The following is a 23750-nucleotide window of genomic DNA, read 5'->3' on the forward strand; positions in this document are numbered from 1 at the left end:
CGCCGCATTCCCCGCGGCCGCTCCCTCCCTGCCGCGCAGCCGACTACAGCTCCCAGCAGCCTCTGGAAGCGCGTGCCCGCCCCGCCCGGCCCTCGTTGTGTGAGAGGCTCCGGCCGAGTTTCGGGGCAGCCGCCGCTCGGGACGCCCGCGGGGTCGGCGCCGGGGGCGGGCGGAGCGGGGAGGTGGCGGCACCGCTGAGGGGTGGGGGTCGCGAGGAGCGAAACAAATCCCTCCGGGAGGAAGAAGACCCGGCCCCACCGCGGAGCGTGGGGGGGTTGAAGCGGCCGCTCCCGCCCCGCCGAAGGAGGCAGCAGCGGGGCCGAGGGGCGGGAGGGTCCCGCGGCGCGGGGCGGTGCCAGCGAGGCGGGGCGGCGGCCGGAGCCTGCCCCGGGACGCCGGAGCTCGAGTTGCGGCGGAGGGGCGGCGGCCGCCCCTGTCGGCTTTCCCGATGTGTGTGTGAGACGGCGGCTGCGGGAGGACGAGGAGAAGGAGGAAGGGGGAGCCTCCCGCCCCGGCCCCGCTCGCCCTCCGCTCCGGCCGCTCGTTGTGCGTGAGAGACAGACACACACGGCCCGCGCCCATCCCTCCTCCCTCCCGCCCCTTCCCTCGCCCCGCAGCCCCAGGAGGCCGGAGCGGGCGCGGTGCTGCCACCGCGTCTCGGGGCTCCCTCGGCCCGGCCCGGCCCGGCCGCTGCCGCCGGAGGAGGAGGAGGAGGAGGACGAGGCGGGCGGCCCAGCCATGAGCGGCGGGGAAGTGGTCTGCTCGGGCTGGCTCCGAAAGTCCCCACCGGAGAAGAAGTTGAAGCGCTACGTGAGTGCCCCCTTCCCCTCGCGGCTCTCCCGCTCCCCCCCCGCCCGGCCCGGCCTCCGCCGCGCGGTGCCTCCCGCCGGGCCCGGACGGTGCGCCCTCCGCCCGGCAGCGTCCCGCCGCCTTCCCGGGCCCGCTTTCCTTTTTTTCTTGCTTCTTTCTTTATTTTTTTTTTCCCGGATCTTTCTGCCTCGTTTCGATCGCCTTTCCGAGAGAGTCGGGAGCGGGAGGGGGGCGGAGTTTTTCCCTTCTTCCCTTTGGATCCGAGCTCCGTGTAGATGTATTTTAAACGTAAACACTCGCCGGCCGCCGCCGGTGCTGCTCGGGGGCCGGGGCGGCGCGGGGGGCGGCGGAAGGTCGCCCTCGGCCGAGGGGTGCCGCCGCCGGGATGCCCTGCGCGGAGCCCTCCCCGCCGCCGGGAGCCTTTGCCCTTGGGACCGGAGCTCTATAGATCGGGAGGGGGGGAGCGGGGGGGGGGTGGGGGGGGGGGGAGAAGTTGCACGAAGTGTGCCTTTTTCTTTTCCTATCTGCCCGCTGTTGCTCAGAAGTCCGTGTTTTTAGTGGAGGCTTCAGTGGAGCTGACGTTTAGTGCGCAGGAAAATGGAAGCGTGTCTGCTGAGAGGGCAGATTCGGTGACAGGGCAGCGGCGAGGCTGGGGCACGGGGTGCTGCCGGGCGGCTGGCGGGTCACGTAGGAGGTGCGGGTGATGCCAGGAACCTCTGCGCCGGGCCCTTTCCCATTGGCACCGGCACAGCTCCATGGGATCTGTGTAATTGGTATGAAATGCTGGGGCTCTCTCTCTCTTTCTCTCTTTCTTTCTTTCTTTAATTATTTTTATTTTCCTTAAGCCTGTTGGATGGGATTGAAATAGAAGCGGCCTTTGCAATTATCAGTGTTTTTTCAAACGGCTAAACCTTGATTTGAGGATTCCTGAGCGTGGAACTGAGCGTAACCACGCTGGTTTTCATCTGTTAGCGATTAACGATCGCTTCTTGAAAAAGAACTGTTGCTTTTGTGGACCATTTTTTGCATTCCAGGGAATTGGTGAAATGGGACTCTTCAAGCTTAAAAACAGAGGGATAGTCCATTCAGTGATTCCCAACGGCAGAAATCCCGTTCATGCAGAGGGCGCAGGATCAGATCTGCAGACCGTGACCTGGTGGGACACGGGAGGGTTGTGCTTCCCTGCTGGATTGGACACACGCTGCATTTTTGCCTGGTTCTCTGCATGTGTGTATGCTCAGAGGATACCACTGTGTAGCAGTTGGGAAAACTTCATTTTGCTCAAGTTTGAGTTGATTTCCCCCTCGAGCTCCAAATCGTGTACGGTCTCATTAATTATGGAAGAAAGTGTAAACAAGAGTTTGCTGTCCAAAAACGATACCGTAAATGAGTTCCTAAAGATGTTAGCTTTTCTTCCACATAACTGTCCTTTCAGTGAATTTCTGCTTCCGTATTAGAATAACATCAGAACCTTTGAGGGCAAAACCGACTGTTCTTTTCATCAAGTGGCACCCTGTCCTCAAGAAGTAATTTATTTTCCCTTGAAACAGGGATCTGCTTTTTGAGGATGCAGCGTACGAGTTGAGTGAGCATATGGCAGGCTCACATCAGCAGGGCTTGATTTAGCATCTGGATGCACTGGAGGCCATAAGGTCATAAGTTGCACGTAGTTGCCAACTGATTTCTGCTTGTACTCTCCTGTATAAGAGAAAGCAGGATTTGAAAGTAAAATTCCTCTTGCTTGTCTGTGGTGCCTGATCAGTCGTGAGTTAAAGATTCGCGTTCGTTTTAAAGGCATAAAAGTAACAGCCATCCTTAAGCAAAGCAAAGGTTGACAAATGTGAGTGAATTTTAAGTGAGCGTGCTGATTGAAGCTTTGGCTCCTGCTCTCTGTAATTCTATGCTTGTGCTGGGACACAGAAAGGCTGTGTTTTTTTTCAAAGCCATATTTTATCCTGGTGATGTTTCAAGAAGCTGTACCAGAAGAAAAGATGGGAAAGTGATTTCAGTAGGAAACTGTTTCTCTGCTTCGCATACTTTTCACATATATATATATATGGAAAATTGTAACTTCACGCCCTATTAGTTTTAGCATGCAAGTGTTGGGGCAAATCCAGGTTACCATCTGTGAAGGGAGATAAAAAGTCTGAGATTTCAGTTAAATATGGCTTCGGTTCTTAGGAAGGGTGAAAAGGAGCACTTTGAAGCTGGTGCACAGACATATGTTTCACAGGGACTGCAGTTTTTAGTTTGGAATAGTTGGATGCAGTACTAAAGCTTACAATCATTCGGAGGCTAAAAAAAGAAAGGAAACTATCCTGCAGGTGGAAAAATCAGATTTACTCGGCTGTATGACTTAATGCCACGCATATCTTTCCCCCTCTTAAAAGGAGTCCTATTTTAATGTCACGTTCGTGAGTTCTGGGTGCAGAAGTGACTTCCCAATAACCATTGGCACCTGTTGTTGGTTCCCTGGGGCTGGTGTGCACAACAGTTTGTTTGCTGGGACAGGCTGGTGGTTTTCAGCTGCAGATTTTGGGGGAAAATTAAAGTAACTTCTGGTGTCAGCTGCAGCTCTGAGATCAAGATGTGGTTTTAGGAGAAAGGAAGGGAAAGGGAACTGGGGCTAAATCCTGCACAAGTCTCTGCAGCCTGTGCAGCATTTGTGTGAGCCGCACTAAAGAACTTGTTTCTGCACAAGGATACAGGCCATTAAGTTTGGTGACTTCTGTTATGTCCTGCATTGTTTCCTTTCCTGACTTCATCTGCTGCCTTCAGTGTTGGGGAGTTCTTGACCAACTGTCACCGATTTGCGCTTTTACTTCTTCGGTTCTCTTATTTTTAAAGATTAATTGGAAATCCCTTTTTTCCCCAGTCAGTGATCGCAAACCATGGTTTCGCAGGTCTGTTACACTGCAGGTCTGCTATGTGTTTGTCTGCTTAAGTAACTCATTCCTTGTGGCAGCAGCATATAGAATATTGTACTGCTGTTGCGTTAGGAAGCCACCAGATACTTCAACACAGCTGCTCTTGGTAAAGCTAGGGAGAAAAACTGGAGTGAATGTTAGTAAGTCTTCTGAATTCTCTCCTAGGGCGACTTTGCTTTCATTTGGGTGGCATCTGGGGCTCAGCAGGATAACTGGATATGCTTAAAGTCAAGGTTTTAGTGTTGGTGCTTCATTTGTACAACTGATTTGTAGAGTCTAGTGATGTAAAGAGCAAGTGGTTCCGTGGTTTCCTTATTTTTTTTAATAAAGTGTGGTAGAGCTGAACTTTTTTTTGCACTGGCTTGCGTTTCTAAGTGAAGATATAATAATTCTTGATATTCTAACGCATTCTACTTAGACTGAAATAAAAGGTAAGATTTTAGCAGAACCGTCTCACAGACTATACTGGGGGAAGAAAAAGCACTTCTTTGGGTTAGCTGGTTACTAAAAATCCTTTGGGCTATTTGAATCCCGTTATCTATCCCATTTTTAATTATTTAAAAATGAAGAGTTTAAAAATGAGAAATAAACTTGATTTCCCCAAGACAGTCAAGGAGTACTGATGTATTCCAGAGAAGGCTGCGTAGCATCCTACTTCTCATTCAAATGGTCGTAGTTGTAGACAGCAACCAAAAAAGGGACGGACTACTGAAGTAGCTGTTGATGCTGTAAAGCCTTGGCTTAAGCCACTATAGGAATGGCAGTATTAAAAACCGCTTATTTCACTCTGGTCTTCTTTGGCAGTTATTCTTTGGCATTAATCATGTGGGTATCCCCTCTCTCTTGAGTAATACTTAAATGTGCTAAGAGATGTAATGGCGTTAAGAAATGTTTTATTCAGCAGAACACTTGTAATCTGGTAGAAGCTGAAGTGCATGACAAAAGCCCTTTTTCTGGAAGGCACCTGTTTGCCTTCAAACCTCTTGTGATCTTGCATCAGTACAGCGAGCAAATCTAAGGAGCCAGTCAATTTACACACAATAATAGGAAGAAAAAAAACCCAACCAACAACACAACAAGATGAGCTGGTTTGACATCAGAGTGCTGTCCCTGTAAAAGTGGGTGGGAAGAACTCAAGGCAGGTGGCTGTAACCAGGTAATGTTATGTGCCAACTGAGTATTCTGAACTTGGTTGTGCTTCGCTCCTCCAGGAGTTGCTGACGATTTTGCAGTGTAGAAACGTTATGTTCTGAAAGGAAGCCTGTTCCTTCCCTTCTTCTGTGCACCGTGCAGGAGCAGTATCGTGACTTTTGATATTTTTAAACATCAGTTAGTAAACCCTAAACCACACATGGGAAAGCAGAAGTAAGCCGAATGTTCGCTTTGCTAATAGAAGCAGGTAGCGTGTGCTGACGGAAGGTGCTAAAACAATCTTGGGTAGAACTTTAGGGATATGCTGACCTTTGCAAGCTTACTCTTTGCTTGAAAGGCTCGCTTTTGCAGCATGGACCTCCACGTGCAAGTATTTATCATTCATACATGTCCTACGAAAGATAAGTTACTCTGATTTTCATAGAATGTACTGTATTGATATGCACTGTGAATTTTTTTCCAGCTTTTTGTGGTGCTGCATAGCAGCTGATATTCCACATACGCACACAGTCTTGCAGTATTGAACGCTGAGTTTAAGCAACACACACTTTCAAGTCAAAGGAAATCATGAAATACTCCAAATCTAACTTGCAGTTAAATACAGATGTCCTTGTTTTTTCTACGTTTCAATCAATTGTAAGTCCAAATATTAGGAAAGCATCTATGTAAAATAAATGTGAGTTGAGTGCCTTGAAAAAAGGGATGTTTTTATTGGCCAGTTTAGCTCTAAAAGGTCTGGGCCCTGACTGTCAAAATGAACATCAATTTTGGAGCCCTCTGGAAGTGCTTTACAGCTCCCAAATGCTTGTACAGCAGTGTTATTTTTGGTTGATGAGGACGCCATCCAGGTGGGTTGTAACCCTTTGGGTTTCATTCTTTTTTTTGGTATTGAACTGTCCCCCGTTTAGAAAGAAGAGAATGCTAGAAAATCATTTCCAGTGTCCTTTGAAAAAAATCTTAACAACTTGGAATGGTTGCTCACGCTTCTGGGACATGATGTTGGTTTTGGTTGTTTGTTTTTTCAATTGCCTTGTTTTTGACGTGATCAATAGCTTAGAATCAAAGGTAATCTTGTAGATCTTTAGGACAATTCATCTCTTGTTCAATTTGGGCTTTTGGCTTTGAATGGAGTCTTGGTTAGAAAGTGGAAGGAGCATCAACGATTCAAGATGTTGTAGTTTTAAGAGAGTAATTTCATTTTTACTGTAGGGGGCTCTGGTTTGGTTATTTAATGTTTATTTAAGTTTTGCTATTAGATTTTTCTAGTCTAAAAAACAAACTTCACCAAATTATATCGGGTGAAGTATTTTCTTAACTCAAGAAGTACAGCTGATGGGATGCAAGTTTTGTTCTTACATAGAGCCGATGAAGCAAAGATAGACCACCTTACTTTTCATCCTACCTTCTTCTATAGTATTGCAGTGACAAACATCTTGAGACTTTCTAAACTGACCTTAAAATTTTCCATGCTTCGGTGACTAATCATTTTATTGCCAATAGAAGCAATTTAATCTGTTGCAACTTAATTGCAGTATTTCACTAGGAGGGAAAGACCTTGTGTCATGCAAATGACTTGAGCAAGGCAGGCAGAAAGATCAGACAAAAAGGAATCATCTTGTCAAGGCAGGTACGTGGTGTACAGGTGAATATTGTCAGTTCAGTGTTATTTGCTCTTATTCTAGGGATTCTAGTGCAAATTAAGATTCACGTGTGGAAAACCAAGCGTTTCTAAGGCAGTACTCCTTTTTGGGGGGCTGGGGAACAGGAAAAAATTCTGCTGTCTCCCGAGCAAAAGGAAAGTACTGTTTATTCACAATTCCTTCTTTGTCAGTCTTTAATAGGCTATTGCTGGGTTGTGGGTTTTTTTTTATTTCTCTGCATTATTTACTTTAGAAAGTATTTGTAGTTGTACAAATAGCATTAGGTTTATGGTAGTTGTGTTTTCTGCTGGCTTCTAAGAAAGTCTTGGTTTCATACTTGTGTTTGGTCTTGCTTCCAGCTGTTAACAAAAGTTTTATTTTGGAACATGCCACTTTGCTTTCAGTTGTAAAAATAATCATAGATTATAGCGTTTGACTGTCTTAGCAACATCCACGAGGGAAATACACATATGGTGACTTTCACTGAGATGAAAGAGACTGAACTGACTGCTTAACTCCCTTTTCGTAATCAAAGTAATTCTCTGTGTTGTGGCTCTGGCTGGGATGAAGTTCACTTCCCCAGAGCTGCCTGTATGGTACTGTGCTCTGCACCTGTAGCTACAACAAAGCTGATAGCACGCTGATGTTCTCATGTTGCTGAGCTGTGCTGGCGTCTCAGTAGGGTTCTCTCTGAAGCCAGGAGGCTGGGGGTAGGCAAGAGTTGTGGAGGGGGAACAGCCAGGACAGCTGACCTAAACCCACCAAAGGGGTATTCCACACCATACAATAACACATTCTGGGGGGGAGGAGAGGGCCCTTGTACTGAGAGCTCTGTACCCACAGTCAGCCGCTATGCTCATTGAAGTCCTGCTTTCTAGTACGTGGTTGAAGGTCGCTTGCTTCTGCGCAGCCTTTGCTGCTTGTTTTCTCTTTTCCCTTCAATTAAATTGATCTCAACCCTTGAGTCTTTATTTTCCCCATCATGTTTTCTTCTTGCCATCTTCATTTGAGGAGGAGGAGTGAGAGAGCGATGTGGTGAAGGCCATCAGTGTGAAGCCTTGAAGAGGGGGTGCTTCTGCTGGGATGCTGTGCCCACTTAGCTTAGCAGTCTGCCACTTATGCGCAGCTGCGTTCACGTCCTACAGCAAGAACTTTAAAGGGTTTTGCTAATGTAGCACTTTATTGGCAGAATCATTTAAAAAGATTCATTTTTGGGGTGCTGTGCTTTACACTTCTCGGGAATTCTTGAAGAACAAACTTTGTCTTCTCTGCTTTTTCTAAAGGAGCTCGGTTTTTGTCATCTGCCAAACGCTGGCAAGCTTGAATTAGGAATCTTGGCGTCAGGGTGTTTGCAGAGGAGGCCATGTGGCTTTCTGCAGGTAGAGGTGGGTGGGAATGGCGCTATGTTATAGGGATGACCTTGTCTAGCAGGACAAAAGCTATCTTTCTCTTCGCCTGTTCTCAACACTAGTTTTCCAGCAGGCTAGATGGTCACGTGACGGTTGTTCTGCTCTTTTTATAAGTGAAAACAACAACAGATAAAACCTTTGTGGCAGTGGAGATAGTGGCTGTCACAGACTAAATCTGCTTCCCCACCCACTTTCCAGCACAGCCAGCCTTGGGGCAGGGTGATGGCAGATCTGCTGCCTGCCTTCCTTCAGGGTAAGTCTGTCTCCACCCCAGAAGGAATGTGATGCGTTTCAGTGGTGCGGGTGAGCACGTTTCTCTCCACTGGGGTTACAGCTGCTTTTGGGCTTTTCAGTATTTTGGCCTCAAAAGAAAAGGGAAAAGAAAAAAACAACGCAAAAATAGACAGACTTCAGTTTATTTTTCTGTGTTGTCTCGGGCTTGGGATTCAAAAGCAAAATAAACCTTGTGTAGGTGTTTATTGCTGACAGGAGGAGTTCATGGGATTAGATTTGGCGTATGGAATAAGAATACAGGAAGCTATTCAAACAGTTAATTCCTCTGCCTTCAAACAGACCTGCGATACGATCAACACACAGAAATTACAGTACATTAGGAGGAGTTATTAAAGAAGTAGATACGCACATGTTACCAAATAAAAACAGATTTTTAATCCTAAGATTGTAAGTAGGGTGATACCTCTCTCTATATGTTTATATGCATGAATCAAGTGTGAAAATACTGTCAGTTTGTCGTCTTTCTTTGCATGAAGAACTGCTCTGAGGCATGTAACATGCTAGACAAATGTTCCCATTCGTCCTTCATGCATGCTTTGTTTACAGTTCTCTGGTGCTTATGTTCCTCTGCGGGTTCTTCAGCTGGATTAGGTGTGGTAGAAACGTTGGGCTTGGTTTTTGGGGGGATGGTACAGAGGAGGGTTGATAGTTGTGAAGGATTACTTTTAGAAACGGCTAGGTCTAGTATGTGAGCAGTAGTTAATATTGGTGAAGTCCAAAGTTCATATGCATAATCTGACAAACAGTTATGATACATTTTTGTGATCCTTGGAAGTGTCCTGAAATACTGGCAGCAAGTCTGCCCCTGCCCAGGAAGCACTATTGAGAAAAAAAACATACTAGGAAAGACAGCAGGGATTACTTGTCTGCTGCTTGTAGTGGATATTGTACGGATTGATACTGTGTACTTTTTGTCAAGGAACAGCAAAGAGGCTATCGAAATACTACATGGACTTAGGAAATGCATTGGTGATTTGTCCTCATGTAGCGAAAAGAAGGGGACGAAGAGAGGTAGAGGGGAGGGTGCTCAGTGCAGCCTGAATCTGAAGAGGCTCGCTTTTCCCGGAACAGATTAGGCAGTGGAGTTCTGCCATGTGAGGTCTGAGTGAGGAATGCAGGAGATTCCAAGGGACTTGGATCGAAAGCGTCTCACAGCTGTAAGAATGAACACGTGGAGATTTGGGGCGTGACAAAAAAGGCTTCCAAAATGTTGCATTTTAACCGGTTCCATTGATTCACCTATGATCCAGTCTATTCCTAGCTCTGCTGATGTGCTGCAAGCACCAGAGGTAGTTAATGGGCACGATCCAGACTGGCAGCTCTGCCTTCCTAGGAAATAGGGATCTATATGAACTTTATTTGAGATTTAAGCCACAAAGTGGTACAATGGTATCCCTTTTGAATACTTCACTTACTGTAGAATGCCACGGTTGGCTTTTTTTTTTTTTTTACATGGTGCTTTTTAATTATATACTATAAGCAGAAATGTTCTGGTGATGACGTTAGGTAAACTTTGTATTTACAAAGCCATTTTCTGTTGCTACGGGTGATGACTTTAAAGGAAGAAGTGCAAGAGTAAGCATCAAACATAAGTGTCCTCCTGGTTCTTGTGTATACTGATGTCTTACTAGGTACAGGCCTACATGATTGTTACTGAAAGCTCATGTTGTGCTGCATAGATGAGTTTTGTAGTCTAATGATTTGTTTGTTGCCAGTGTAAAATAACATCCTTGAAGCTCAGGGTTGAGGTAATGTCACCTTCTGAGTTGTCACCTATCTAGTGGTTGTCTTTGTGCACAATTGAAGTGAAACGTGGAAGCTTGTCAGCTCTGTGACAAGTAACTTAAACTACTGTTTACTGTTGAAGGTCTGTCAGCAGATAGAACACTTGCACAGATTCAAGAGTTGGTTATTACTGAGATGACACCTGGTTTGTTTGTTTGTTTTTCCCATCTGGAGTTTTTGGAAGGAGAAGGGAGATTTGGGGGCTGGGAGGGAAAGAGATATGAAGTAAGGAGTAGCATTCAAGTGACTCATTAGTGTAAATTGGGAAACTTAACCTTGGTTTCATCCCAGGGTAATTTTGTGCCAGGACAAGTAACTGCAGAGTTTTCTGCTATGGCGTGTACTTCTAATGCTAAGGTAATTGCCTTTTCATGGTCCTTTGCGTGTTTCCCTGGCCTGACAGCTCAGTTTATCTATGAATCTCTACTGCTCCAGGATCGGGGGAGGAAAAAAAGGCAATTTATTGTCTGATTTATGATTAGTAGCAGGAATGTCTTTATATAATTCTACGAATGGGACAGGACTTGACCTAAATTTGCTAGTGTTCTTGGTAGCATTCTCTTGTAGTACAGCCACAGCTGGCAGATTCAAATGTTCTACTTGGCTGTTCTAGCATTGGAATGGATGCACTTCTAAGCTGCAGCAACAGTCTGCATAATTAGAATTTTTGCTTAAGCATGTTCTGTTGGGAGTCAATAGCAAGCAGTATGAAGGGGAGGTGCAAAGTCATTAGCAACACAGATGAGGTGCCCACTCGCTTCCAATAACTGCTGGCAAGGCAGAAGCGTTCCCATCAGGGAGCTTCTGCTCTCTGTTTATGGGAAGAGGTTTTCTTGTTGGTCTTTAACTGGTGTTGGACAGGGCTGAAGCATGTTCCTGCTTCCCTTAGGTGGCTGAAAAATAAGCTTTCTTGCTGGTCACCTTTTCCCCCACTTTCCATTGCTTAATTCCCATTTCAGATGGCTGCCTCCTCTTCCCCTCATTGCACTTGTTGCTTCCCCATTATGGGCCATGCAGTATGAGCTGAGGAGATGGCAGAGAGCTTTTCTGGCGAACTACTTCAGTGGTTGCTTCTGGTACTTCAGAATGCCCTGTGGCAGTGAAATGAAGCCAAGTGTCCCGGCTGCTACTGAACTCATACTGAGGTTGTGTTTGAGGGGAGAAAATGTCAGCATCCTGGTGGTTTGAATCCTTTGCTGCTGGTAGCTGCTGATTAAACGGGGAGGGTAGGATTGAGATTGCAGAGGTGAACGCTACAACTGCTTAAATGGAATAGGGAACAATGATCTGTCCTTTCCAGCTGAGTGTCCGAGCTGGACAGATGTTTCTTACTCAGTGCTAAGGAGGAAAGTCCCTGGCCAGCAGCTCTAGGATAAGGGTTGAAAGGTGAAGAAGCCCTATGGGGGCCTCCTGCTGCTTCAGCCCTGCACAAGCGAGAGAAAAGATCCAAAACTTGTCTCTTGTGTTCTTTCCTCCTCCTTCCTCTTGTTGCAATTACTTGGTGTTTATTTTCCTACTTCTAAATTGCATAATTCAGTCCATCCTGTCACTTCCTAATGTCTGAATCATAGGTAGCTCTTCCTGCCTGCAGTAAACAAACATTTTGCTTCTGGCACCTTTCCTGAAGTTGAAATTGTATTTGTGGGGAGGGGGAATATCCCTCCGTCAGCGTGCTTGGGAAGCTAATTGCCTTGTGTACAGATAGGAAAAACGAAGACTTCAGCTGGTGATGGAAATGGAAGTGTGTGGATAGTGTATCTAATCTTGTAAACTGTTGTCCCCGTTCAGTTGGTCAGGACAAGAAGGATAGCAGACAATAAAAACAGAGTATAAGCAGTAACATGCTTCTGAATTTAATAAACATAGCTACGTAGGGAAAGCTGCCTCATATCTCTCTGCTGCTCTGTTACCTCTTCTCTCTATTCTTAAAGCTTGCATGTATGTACGCTGCTGAGGTGCTTGGTGCCTGCCATGTAACCAGTCACTTTGGATAGGCACTGCCTTGTCTAATGTTGGGGCCTTCCTCCTTTCTCATCACGCTCTCATGGTAGGGCGAGAAGGTGGCACAGAGCACTGCGAGACATGTGGGCTGCCTCTATCCACCTGCTGGACCTCTTAGCCCGTATCTGTGAAAGCTGTTAAGCACGCCAACTTTGCTTTTACTGTTATTCCTATTAATTTTAATCTGTAAAGAAAAAAAAAAAAACTTCATTTTATTTTAATTTTTAAATCAAATGTGAGTCCAGAATGATGCATGGAAGATAAAGCTGATGTCCTTGGGGGCCTCTCACCCCTCTGCTCTCTCATTCATTCCCTTTTGCTCTTTTCTGGTCTGTACTTTAAGAGGAAGATATCTCCTAAGTCTTCATAGACCAGCTCACAGTATAGTTTGCTGAATGGCACAGCTCTCTACACTGCAACTGCACATGGAACTGTTAGTTTACTGTTTTAAGTCTGCCTGAGATAGCAGAGGAAAGATCTACTTGCTGTTCTGGGAACTTTATGTTGGTACCTTCTTATCCATCTCTGCATCATCACTTCCCTGTCTGATTCCACTGCTGTAATGGGAAGAAGCTGAGAATGAGTCAAATGTATTAAGGATAGACTAGGTGAGGTAAGAACACTCTGAACGTTACACTGACTTTTTAATACTTCTTTTCTTGTAATACGGCACCTTCTTTTTGACAGTTACAAACTACCTTGATTTTTTTTAGCTCCCTTTCATATAGCATGGGAAGCACACAATTTAAAAAATAAAAAATAAAAACACAAACAGGCTTTGCCAATCAAAGCAACAGAGTATTATTCCAACTTAGTTTAATATCAATTTCAGAAAAGACAGCTGAGGCAGAAAAAAACACCCACTGTTGTTAGATGCTATGGAAATGCCCTCCTGTTTCCCTTCACTCTGTCAGATTATGTGTGCATGGGAGTACAGGGCTTGCCGTGCGCCATTTGTTCTCTTCTAGTCGGTAAAGGCAAGGACAGAGGTCCTCACAAAGAGAAGACTGAGAGATTTTGGAACTGGTAGCTCATTTTAGAGGTTGTGAAAGAGCTGAATACCCTTTCTGTCCTCATCTTCTATTTAGACTGTTTCCGTACGAGTAATGAAAGAATTTAGATTTCTTTCCATGATGGTATTTGGGCTACAAAAGTAATCTTGGAGGTGCCATTTAGGTAACGAATAATGATTGGGAGCCAAGAAGAGAAGCGTGACAGAAGACACTATTCTGTTTATAGTGCTAGTCTAAAAATAATTGCCACCTAATTCTTAAAAATGGTGTACCGTGTAGTAACTGAAGGTGGAAACAAGTTTGTGTTCTGATCGTATCCTCTGTGACATGAATTTTGGAGTCCTTGCAACTGAGTTGTACAGATTCAAATAAATGCTATGCTGAACGCTGTAGAAAATACTTGTGTGTCTTGCATGCTGCATGGTGAAATTTTTGCTGAATCAGAAGCAAAAATGTAAGGGTTGGGTCCTGTAATTATAGTATTACAAGACCTGTTTATGATTGCCTTTTAATTTAACTTTGCAATATGAAGTATTTCTGGTTGGAATGAAGATAACACTGAGCAAAGAATAACGAAACCCATTTTTTCAGCCTTTTGCATTACTTTGTCTTGTGATGTCCCATGGTAGTATTTTATCAGTTTTAGTCATTAAATATCACGTTGGTGTGTAAATCTTTTCATTTGAACCTGCAGCTCTTAAATTATAATCTCGCCGTGGGTTTCAGTAATCACTCTTGCCTCTCGTTTGAGGAGATGACAGCCTTGCCTTCTGAAAGTATCTTTGTTGTTTTTCTTGAAGGCACAGGTATTATTGAAGTAAAATCAGCTGGAGGATTGTGTGATTTTACTTCATTCCTTTTAGCAAGTAGTTAAAGCAGTGCTTGTGAATTCCAGCAAGTCTCAATTTAAAATGCAAATATTTCTCTAGGCAATTGAACTACACAGCCTTAGGTTGCTATAAAACGCCTTTATGGTGTTAGGGAAAAATATCATGCGAAGCTCTGTACCAAAACTTGTAACTTTGAGGGCAGGCGTAAGCCAAGAGAATGGTTGAGACTGTAGCAGAAACATACTTTCCCACGAAATAAAATCCAAGGACGTAGCCACCATAATTGTGCAATAAATTATCATAAATGTGATGTCATAGTCTCTGCAACCTACTGAAGGGGTAGTCTGATTTTGAAATCAACCAAGCGGTGAATAACAATTCTCTGAATTGGCCCAGACAACAGCAGACGCATGTCTGCATCGTTTGGGGAGAGCAGTCATCTCCTTAGAGCATTAAACTATTTCAAAATAGAAGTTGTTGACTTAATGTGTTAATCTTGGCTTTCCATGAAGAAGCACAGCGTCCCAAACCGATGATTTTTTTTTTTTTTTTAATAGATCCCTAAGAATTTTTAACAGATCCCTAACAGATCCCTGGAGCACAGGCCTTATGCGGAGCGGCTGAAGGAGCTGGGATTGTTCAGTCTGGAGAAGGGGAGGCTCAGGGGAGACCTTACTCTATAACTACCTGAAGGGAGGTTGTAGTGAGCTGGGGGTCAGCCTCTTCTCTCGTGTGACCAGTGACAGGACTAGAGGGAATGGCTTCAAGCTGCGCCCGGGAAGGTTCAGGCTGGACTTTAGGAAATACTACTTCTCTGAAAGGGTGGTCAGGCACTGGAATGGGCTGCCCAGGGAGGTGGCAGAGTCACTGACCCTGGAGGTGTTCAAGGAACGTTTGGATGTTGTGTTGAGGGACGTGGTTTAGTGAGAACCATTGGTGATGGGTGGGTAGTTGGACTGGGTGATCCTGTGGGTCTTTTCCAGCCTTGGTGATTCTATGATTCTAAACTTTCAGCGATGTAGGTGTGTAGAAGACGGATTGGAAGAAAGTTTCTTGAGACCATTAGCTGTTGTTACTGTCTATTTCTCTTTAGAAAACTCTTCACTCCCTTGTGGAAAGAGGTACACACGTGATTGCAGGATTGTACCTTTCGATCTCAAGGGATAAATAGAGAGCTTTGCCTGAGGGTATGTTTTGAAGATTAGGTAGAAGCAACAACCTTTAAGGTATGAATAGTACAGTTCAGGAACTTTCTGTTAATCGTTGTATGTGAGAACCAAGATATATCGTTTCAACACTAGCTCTGGTAGGCATCTATTGATATAAAAGGACCAAATGAATGTGTCCATCATGTTTGTTACAGTTCCGGATTTAAAAAATCAGATAAGTTAATGAACATATTAGCAAGAACACACTAAACTTCCATGAAGTGTGGTACAAACTTATCTGGGTGTCCAGATCAGTATACATTCGAAACATAATGAAGTGCAATATGTATTTTCATCTCTTACCATAACCTCTTGCTGTAGGTATATTGTAATTAACACAATTAAGTAACTTATAAATTACTGATGGTACCAAGAGAAGATCTCTCTGGTTTCCTAGCAGGAAAATCTTCACACCCATCCCTGTATCCCTCAGGCAGAAACCTGGGTAAATAAATTGGCCCTGCAGTGTGTCCTGGAGGTTATAATGGTGAGGTGAGAGCAAAATTCACAGCCAAGAGCATTCCCAGAAAACTCTCTGCTGGGACATCTCTGTGCTTGGGAAGTTTTGGCTTCTTCCTGGGTCAGTCTTTCCTCGTGACTGTTACAGATGTCTACAGGTGACCTTTTCCAAGCTGATTGCTTGTGTCAGTGGTCTGCTCATTCTTCATTTACATGTGTATTTTCCTTTGATCTTTATTCATGTTAGGAAACAGTCAGTACCTCCTTGCTTGAGCTCGCGTGTTTAGCCTTGTGATGCTGTACTCTGCTACTCTGGTAGTCTGATGAGCGTCTCTCCTAAAAGATTGTAGTGTTTGTTTGGTTTTTTTTCTTTTCCTTTTGGTCCCGCTTTCCTTTGGTGACCTGCGTCTTCTGTATTAGCTTCTATCTCTTTATCTGTGCTGTTTTTTGTCATTGACCTGTCCATAGATGACTTCTCATGCTTGTTTTACTTAAGTTTCAGCTGAACAGTGTTTTCTTTATTCTCTTTGATCCTAAATGCAACCTCTTCTCTGAATTGCCTCTTGTATATTGCTACAATTGTTTCAATATCAAATGAAGTGCATTTTCTCTTTTCTTGTAAGCCATGTCTGCAGTTGACGTTCTCAATTGCTGTAGGAGAACATGGATGGATGCATCTTAATTATTAAGTCTCTTGATTATTGGAATTGCCTGTTCTGCGAACAATTAGATGATATGGTCAGTGTTTGTCACTGGGTAGGTATGTAGGCTTTTTCCAGATGACACAAACTGCAGTTGCTGTCATTTTTTGTCAGCCTTTCTAACTATGTGTGTATCTCTAAATGCCACGGCTAATTTCTTCTTAAATGCATAACATTCAGGCTCTTTCAAGGTTGAATTCAGAGCCTTTTGTGACTGCACTATATTGCTGTAGAGACACTTGTCTAATAATTTTATTTGCCTGCTCCAGCAATTCCTTTATATTTCATTTTTAAATTTAGGGTAAACTGGTTAAACTCCTTTCTGAACTATTACAACTTGACTGTTTTCTCATCCAATTCTTAATTCAGGCTATTCTATTATGTGTACAAATGAATTGTAGGTTATACTTCTCAGGTATTTATATGAAATGCTCCTACATTTCCCTATATACAAGGGTTAGGTTCAGCTTTGGACAAGGAGGATGCTTGTTACTCTGGGTGCGTCATTTGACATGTCATTATTTGTCACGTTTAAAAATGCCAATAAATGTGTTTATAACTTTTTTTTCCACAACCCCAGTAAGTAGACACACACTCTTTATAAAGCAGAGTAATTGAATTGACCACTTCCCCTGTTTTTCTTTCATCTTTCTGAGATTGTACGTAACTGAGGGAAGGAACTGTGCTAGCAGGGGAGTTTACACTGAAAAACAGTCCCATCTCTCTCTGGGCTTGGAAAGCACATGGCAGGCTTTAAAAGAAATTTCTCTTTTTTTTTTTTTTTTTCCCAGTATAATCCGGGTGGAGTGAGAGATTGCTCTGTAGCTGGGGCTTTGGCTCTGTCGAGATCCGTAAGGCTGAAATGGCTTGGGTTTGTGCATAGGAACAATTGACAGAATACAAACTGGAGAGCATGGGAATTATCTGCGCTCCGTTAGGAGAGCTGCCAAGATAAGCTGCTGTCTTCTGTATCAGCTGCAAAGTTTCTTTGTGGTCATCCTTCAGTAAAGTCCCGAATAGTGCACATGATTTGAATTCCTTTGAGATATAAAAGCAAACACAAATATGAAAGCTGGCTCCTGAAAGAATGAAATATTTTTTTAATTATAAAGCCAAATTGTCTCTCATTTAATGATCTCATTATTCTAATTAAAAAAAAAAAAAAAGACTCATGCATTCCTTCATCTGAAGGGGCTAAAAAAACTCATCAGAATTTGAGTGCTTCTTTCACCATTAAAATTGTCTCTCCTGGACTAAACTCTGTTGGATATGCTTCTTTCAGCTTGTGTCAGGCTGAACTGAGGTAGTCTGGGGATGGGAGATGCATTTGCAGTGATGGTGTGGCTGCTGGGGCTACAACGTGCTGTTTCCAAAGGTCTCAATGGTGCTCTGATGGTGAATTATTAGAATGTTGCACCACTTGCTCTGCAGTGAAGGGAATCTCCATATCCCAACTGCTGTTATGTTATCCAAGTCTCTTGCTCTGAACGAGTAAGCGGTTGGGTGAGCTACCTGGTTTGAGTTCTGCATGCACTGAGGTCATTGGAGACATGAGGGGCTGCTGGTAGTAGAATTAGAACTGATCAGCCTCTGTTTCAGCTTTCCCAAGACTCGAAGTGGATGCTTGGGGGGAAAAAAGAGCTGTCTGCATGTGGATGTAAAAGTCACCTGGAAGCAATCCAGGGCTGTTGCTTACTCTTGCAGTTATACCTCTGCATCTCTGCCCAAGAGATTCCTGGAACGGGGGGATGGAGATGATGACTTGCTATTTTCTGATCTTACTAACCTGCAGTGTTCTTAATGGGAATAACTGGAAATGAAGAGGCTACTCAGGTGTAATGAGGTTTAACTAATGCGACCAATGTTTCAACTTGTTCTACTGCATGTTTGCTCTAAGGCTTGTTTACGTATTGTATAAGCCAAACTCGCCTGTCTTGTTAGGTGAGTGTGGTTAAAAGTCTGCAAAGCTAAGTGAAGTAGTGTAATATCTTACGTAGCATTAACAAAATATGCCCCTGTGGTATGACACACTAATGGCATATGAAATCTTTATGCTTTTGAGACACTCATCATAATGGTGATAGCACCTTTTTTGCAGATGGTGGGAAATCAAATGTGTTTAAGTGTATCATGATTACCCTTACCTGCACAAAAGCACCCCAAAGGTGGAAGATCAGTGCTGGGATCGGAGTTCCTAAGGGGAAGGTAAATGGAAGCTGAAGATTCTCTACCACTACGCTTCAGGCTTGTTGTGAAATAAGCTGAAAATGTTTGCACTGATGGATGGTTTGTATCATGTGAGGTGGTTTTTTTTCCTTCTTTCCTCCCCTTTCCCCCATAACTTCCCAAGTACGCTGCCTTCATGGGCTTCTGGTGAGCTTTTGGACTTTCATTGCAGGAATGTTTTTGATATTTCATGTGTTATCGCTTCTGACCCACTTTTTTCACTGAAGTAAAGTCACACTGAAGTGTCACTGTAGTGTAAAATGAATGTGGTAGTCACTCGGATAACCTTTTTGATACTAAGGAAAACTGCCCCAGTGTACTTCTTTTTTTCTTCCTCTAGGACTAAACCTAATGAGTTAATGCCAAGCTAAATTTAGCAAAAAATTTTTCAAGTAAGCTGCTGATTCAGAGCTGCTGTAACTCGATCGGAGTTTTGCTATTTATTGCTAATATGAAATAAGTCTGGTTTTAAACCGAGCTCTGTAGTTAAAATGTTTTCTGGTGAGGGGTCTGGAGCACAGACCTTATGAAGAGCAGATGAAGGAGCTGGGATTGTTCAGTCTAGAGAAGAGGAGGCTCAGGGGAGACCTTATTGCTCTCTATAACTACCTGAAGGGAGGTTGTGGTGAGCTGGGGGTCAGCCTCTTCTCTTGTATGACTAGTGATAGGACTAGAGGGAATGGCTTCAAGCTGCGCCAGGGAAGATTCAGGCTGGACGTGAGGAAGTACTACTTCTCTGAAAGAATGGGCTGCCCGGGAGGTGATGGAGTCACCGATCCTGGTGGTGTTCAAAGAGCATCTGGATGTTGTGTTGAGGGACATGGTTTAGTGAGAACCATTGGTGAAGGGCGAATGGTTGGACTGGATGATCCTGTGGGTCTTTTCCAACCTTAGCGATTCTATGATTCTATGATTCTGCCAGTTTTACTCGTGAGGACTGCTTCTGCTACAGAATCTGTCTGTTATGAAACTATTCTCTGCTTTTTGCTTAGAATTTTTTTGTGGTCCTTTATTAATGTTAGAACATGAATACCTGTATTTCTGTCAGAAACTGAAGCTCTATATTGCAGTAAAGCTAGCAAACAAAAAGCTTTTAATTTTCCTAAGAAAGCAATCATAAATGGTATAAATTCTTCATAAGACTGAAAATACAGCTGCACTACATTCTTGTTTCCTTTCTGTGCTCCTCACTATTCCAAAACATTGCAAGGAAATGCAACTTGATAATTTTAGTGTTTCCTGACTCTTGTGTTGGTGATGTTCCTTATATGCATGTGATGGTTTGCTTAGATTTTGCTATTTGAAGGTTTTTATGGTAACTTAAAGCAGAGATAGTAAGCATATGTACTCATGTAAAGCTACGTTGTGTTTTTTATCACAGTTCTTCAGTGTAGTTCTGTGGCCGTAATCTGTGTTACTGGAAGGAGGCGGCTCCTAAGGCCATGACCTGAAGTGATTTTAATCGAGAAGTGGTGGCTACGAGGGAAGTTCCCTTGTGTGAAACTAACCAGTCGTTTTTCATTATTTCTTTTTTCAGTCCAAATATTTCGGGTGTTGTGTAAGAGATGGCAGTCTCCGGACTTCACTGGCATTAGTGCAGTGACTTCTGTAGTGATGAGTCTGGCTTTTTGCCTAGAATCTAGATGTGAAAGTGAAGCCAATGATGTGTTTGAAGCACTGTGAAGATGCCAGACGTAGCATTTCTTTCTTGTACTGTGAGACGTCTGCATGGCTCAGGTAGGGAAAGTTACAGGCAGTAATTCCATCTTAATGTAAGGGAGGTTGTGACTGGTCATCCTTTCTCTGGTGTTGGACGGATTTGTTTAACCCAGCAAATGAACTGGAGGTAGTGGAAGAATTCCTTGCTGCTCTTACTGTCTTAAATTGAGAAGCAGCAGAGAAGAATCCAATAGTGGGCTAAGCAGCATGGGTGATTGAACGGCCTTGTATATTTACATTTGACTTATTATAGTATAGTCATTCTTCTCCATCTTCTAAAATTAGCAGAGCACAGCATAATTATAATACTTTCATGCTTCAGGATAAGCTTTGCATTTCATTAGTTCATCGGTTCTTATTTATGCTACGTCAGTTCAGGAAGAAAAAGGTTAAACTGGAATAACTTGTTTTGAAAGTTCAGTACGAGTGTGCTTTCTTCATCCCTCATTTTCAATCTCCCACCTCTTCTCTTAATGTGAAAGTCTGTTTGCCTTGTCCTCTCCACTAAATTGTAGACTTCACCATGGAGCAGCATCAAAGCAGTTTATTTGCCTTCGAATACATGTATGTATTTGATTAGAAGTTTTCAGCTGACGCCCCCTAAATCTTCCTTTCTTCCTCCTTCCCCACGCAAATATTTTTAGGACAAGATTTACTGGTAAAAATAGTAACAGGTATGAGGCATCTTGCTCTTAGTTCTGCTTTGGATTCTGAGCTCAAGGTCGTGCATCTCTGAGAGGCAGTGGTGTTTGTCACCCCAACGCCCCAGCAGCTCCTGGTGGTTTGGCAGCATGGTGCTGTGCTGTGAATAGTTGCTGGTTAACAGGCAGCTTTCAGGTAGGTCAATGCTGCTCTTTCTCACAGTAGGTTGCGGTCTTCAGTGACTGCGTTGTACAGGGGCTTCTGACTGTTCTGGGAGCTTTGCTTGAGGAAAAAGTAGGCCATCTGGGAGCAGATTGTCGTCTTCTCCCTGTGCCCATCCAGTGTAGGGCTGATGGCTGCTCTCTGCCCCATTCTCCCTAGAAAAGGCCTCTGTGGGGCCCAGTCTTATTCTGGATATCCTCACCTAAGCGAACAGCCAGGCAGATAGTGCATGCAGCGGCATGCGGCCCTGGCTGGAGCCACTCGGGTGTGCCTCCATGGGTGGACTTGCGCTTTGCTGCTTGGGAATGGTCCGTGTGAAAGGAGCCCGTGTTCTTATGCGGTGGGAGGCTTTGGTGTTTATCTGCCTTGAACACCACTTGAAAGGTAGACGATGAGGAATGCACCCTCTTTAAAGATCATAGTCTCGTAGCATTTTATGGATACTTTGAAAGGCAAAAGAGTGTTTGGCGGGGTTAGCGGGCAAATAAATGTATGTGGCCCTGGGGCTTTTTGTCCTCTTCAGGAGTTGTGCTACCATACCTTTCAGATATAACCAGAAGGATGAGCTAGTCATGTTCCCTCTCTTCAATGAGTTGTTGCAGAGATTGGAGTAAGAAATGAAACATTTTTTTTGCTTGAGACCTCTCTCAAGAGTATGGACACATGCTTCATCGTAGCGCCTTTCTTTTCTGTGGATGTTAATGGAAGTAACCTCTTTCACCACACATTTTGCTTGTTAGCAGTCTTTTATGTGACCTTGTAGTGAAGTCATAAAAGCTTGAATCTTTGCTATCGCAATCCTTGCCATAGCAACATGCGTCATAGTCGTATAATTATTTATTTAATGGGTTTAATTATGAAAACTGGAAAAGGCACTTAGGAAATCTGGATTGGATAGAAAAAAGCACACTTTTAAAGGATAAAATACTTTTACGGTAACCTGAGACAGTAATAAGTTCTGAAACACTTGTTTTAAACTGCCTGCTTCCTTATGTCTGCCTTTTCCTCCTTTTTTTTTTTTTACTTTTTTTGTCTGCTGCTGTGCAAGAATCATGCAGCTGCTTCAGTGATTTTTTTCCTTTTTGCAGACCTATAAATACACTTCCTTTGTCACTTTGTCATGTTGTTTCCTAAGAACTTTGCTTCCAGATAGCTTTGCTATTTAGAATGTTTCTTCTTTGAATTTCGTGCTACTGTGATTTAAAAAAAAAAAAAAAAGTAATTAGAAATCCTAAAAGCAAATGCTGTTTATTAGTCCTTAAATTTCATATTGTGTACCGCTTTCACTTCTCACATCAGCAAAACCAATTTCCCTGATTTCCTATTGACAGGCACTCCATGAAAGAATCATGTACAGGAATGCAATTTGGAGTATTTTAAGAACATATGGACGTATTTACTCACAGAATGGAGAAAATAAGGCATGTTTTTTTCTTCTCTTTGTAGGACTGTGTACTGTGCTCTGGAGGATTTCTTCACTTACGTATCAATAGCACATACACCAAAAGTTGTGATCAACAGTGTTTAGTAGTAGTATGCTGTCAGTCTGTTCTCTGATGAACAGTTGAAAGCGATTGGTTCTTGCTTTAATTCATGAGGGAAGAATGAAATGAGACAAATAATGTATTGATTCCACTTCAGATCGCTGACACGTTGTGAACATTCAATTTAAATCAGTATATAGCTCTGAAGCAGTAGCAGAAAAGTAGCTGAACTTCTGGCAGAGTTGTCCTTCCTTATATCTCTGCCTCCAGGCTGTACGGAGCCATGAATGAGACTGAGCCATTGGAATGGTAGCATCAGAGCAGGTCTTGGCAGCTTAAGGTTTTATAGACATTCTTGCTACAACTACATTAAAGGCTGGTTGCGAAACAGGACTTGGTGACAGAGCATGAATTGTTAATCCAGGATGGGGCTAGAATTTCAAATTTGAACTTTTTGGCATGGAGATAAGGGTGGGGTTTGGGAAGGAATTTCGTTAGTGGGCCTGTGATATAAAATGCAAAGACTTTACAGTGAATAGTCAATAAGTAACTTGGAAGAAATTTACTTCTCTTCAATTGAAGTTATTATTGACTCAGAAGCCTTCATTAGTGAATGTTCCTGCTCAGACCTGATGCATGGAAGCAGAATTTATTTCTTTGTTTTGTGTGTTTGGTTTTTCTTTGCAGTGCTGAAATGTGAAACCTTTCCTGTTGGCACGTTGGCTGACTTAATCACTTCTTTGGTAGTCTCTTCCTCTCTATGTAGGAAGAAGACACATCCACTCCTCTGTATGCGAGGAGATTTGTGGGCCTTGATCTTTTTCCCTTAGGAAATAACTTTCTTTTTTTTATTTCACAGATGTGATGCAGAACTGTATATAGGACCAATGATTTGATAACTGTTGGGAGAAAAGTCTTGAATTAGTTTTTCCATCTGTGTCTTTCTGTCCTTTGGAACTGCAGTGTTTAGGAAGGAGTCACCTGTTGCCCCATTGCTCATAAGTGGAATCAACACTGCTCTTATGAGTTAAAAACAAGCAAGCAACAGTAGCACTGAAAGTAGACTGGATTGGTGGGTGCTCCTTGCTGAAAATGCCATGTCAGTGGTGTTACTGTTTGATGTACCTCTACAAACCACCCTGAGACTCCACGCTTGTCTACTTGGTTGCAGTAGTGGAGCCACAGAAATACAGTTCTGGAGCAATGTGAGATTGCACTCTAGACTTAC

The 23750-nt window shown here is 43.5% G+C and overlaps 1 protein-coding gene across 11 annotated transcripts in view; it reads left to right on the plus strand.

Annotated features, from left to right (window-relative positions):
• The first annotated feature begins 409 nt into the window (after positions 1-409).
• The window catches only part of GAB1 (GRB2 associated binding protein 1), a 96811-nt gene continuing 73470 nt past the window's right edge, over positions 410-23750 (plus strand). For all 11 annotated transcript variants that reach the window (XM_040700284.2, XM_040700285.2, XM_040700286.2 and 8 more), the window contains exon 1: positions 410-810. In XM_040700284.2, coding sequence (XP_040556218.1) covers positions 739-810 — 72 coding nt within the window. In that variant the 5' untranslated portion in view covers positions 410-738. The remainder of the gene's footprint in view (positions 811-23750) is intronic.

The sequence above is a fragment of the Gallus gallus genome, chromosome 4 (assembly GCF_016699485.2).
Source record: "Gallus gallus isolate bGalGal1 chromosome 4, bGalGal1.mat.broiler.GRCg7b, whole genome shotgun sequence".
NCBI classification, from domain to species: Eukaryota; Metazoa; Chordata; class Aves; order Galliformes; family Phasianidae; genus Gallus; species Gallus gallus.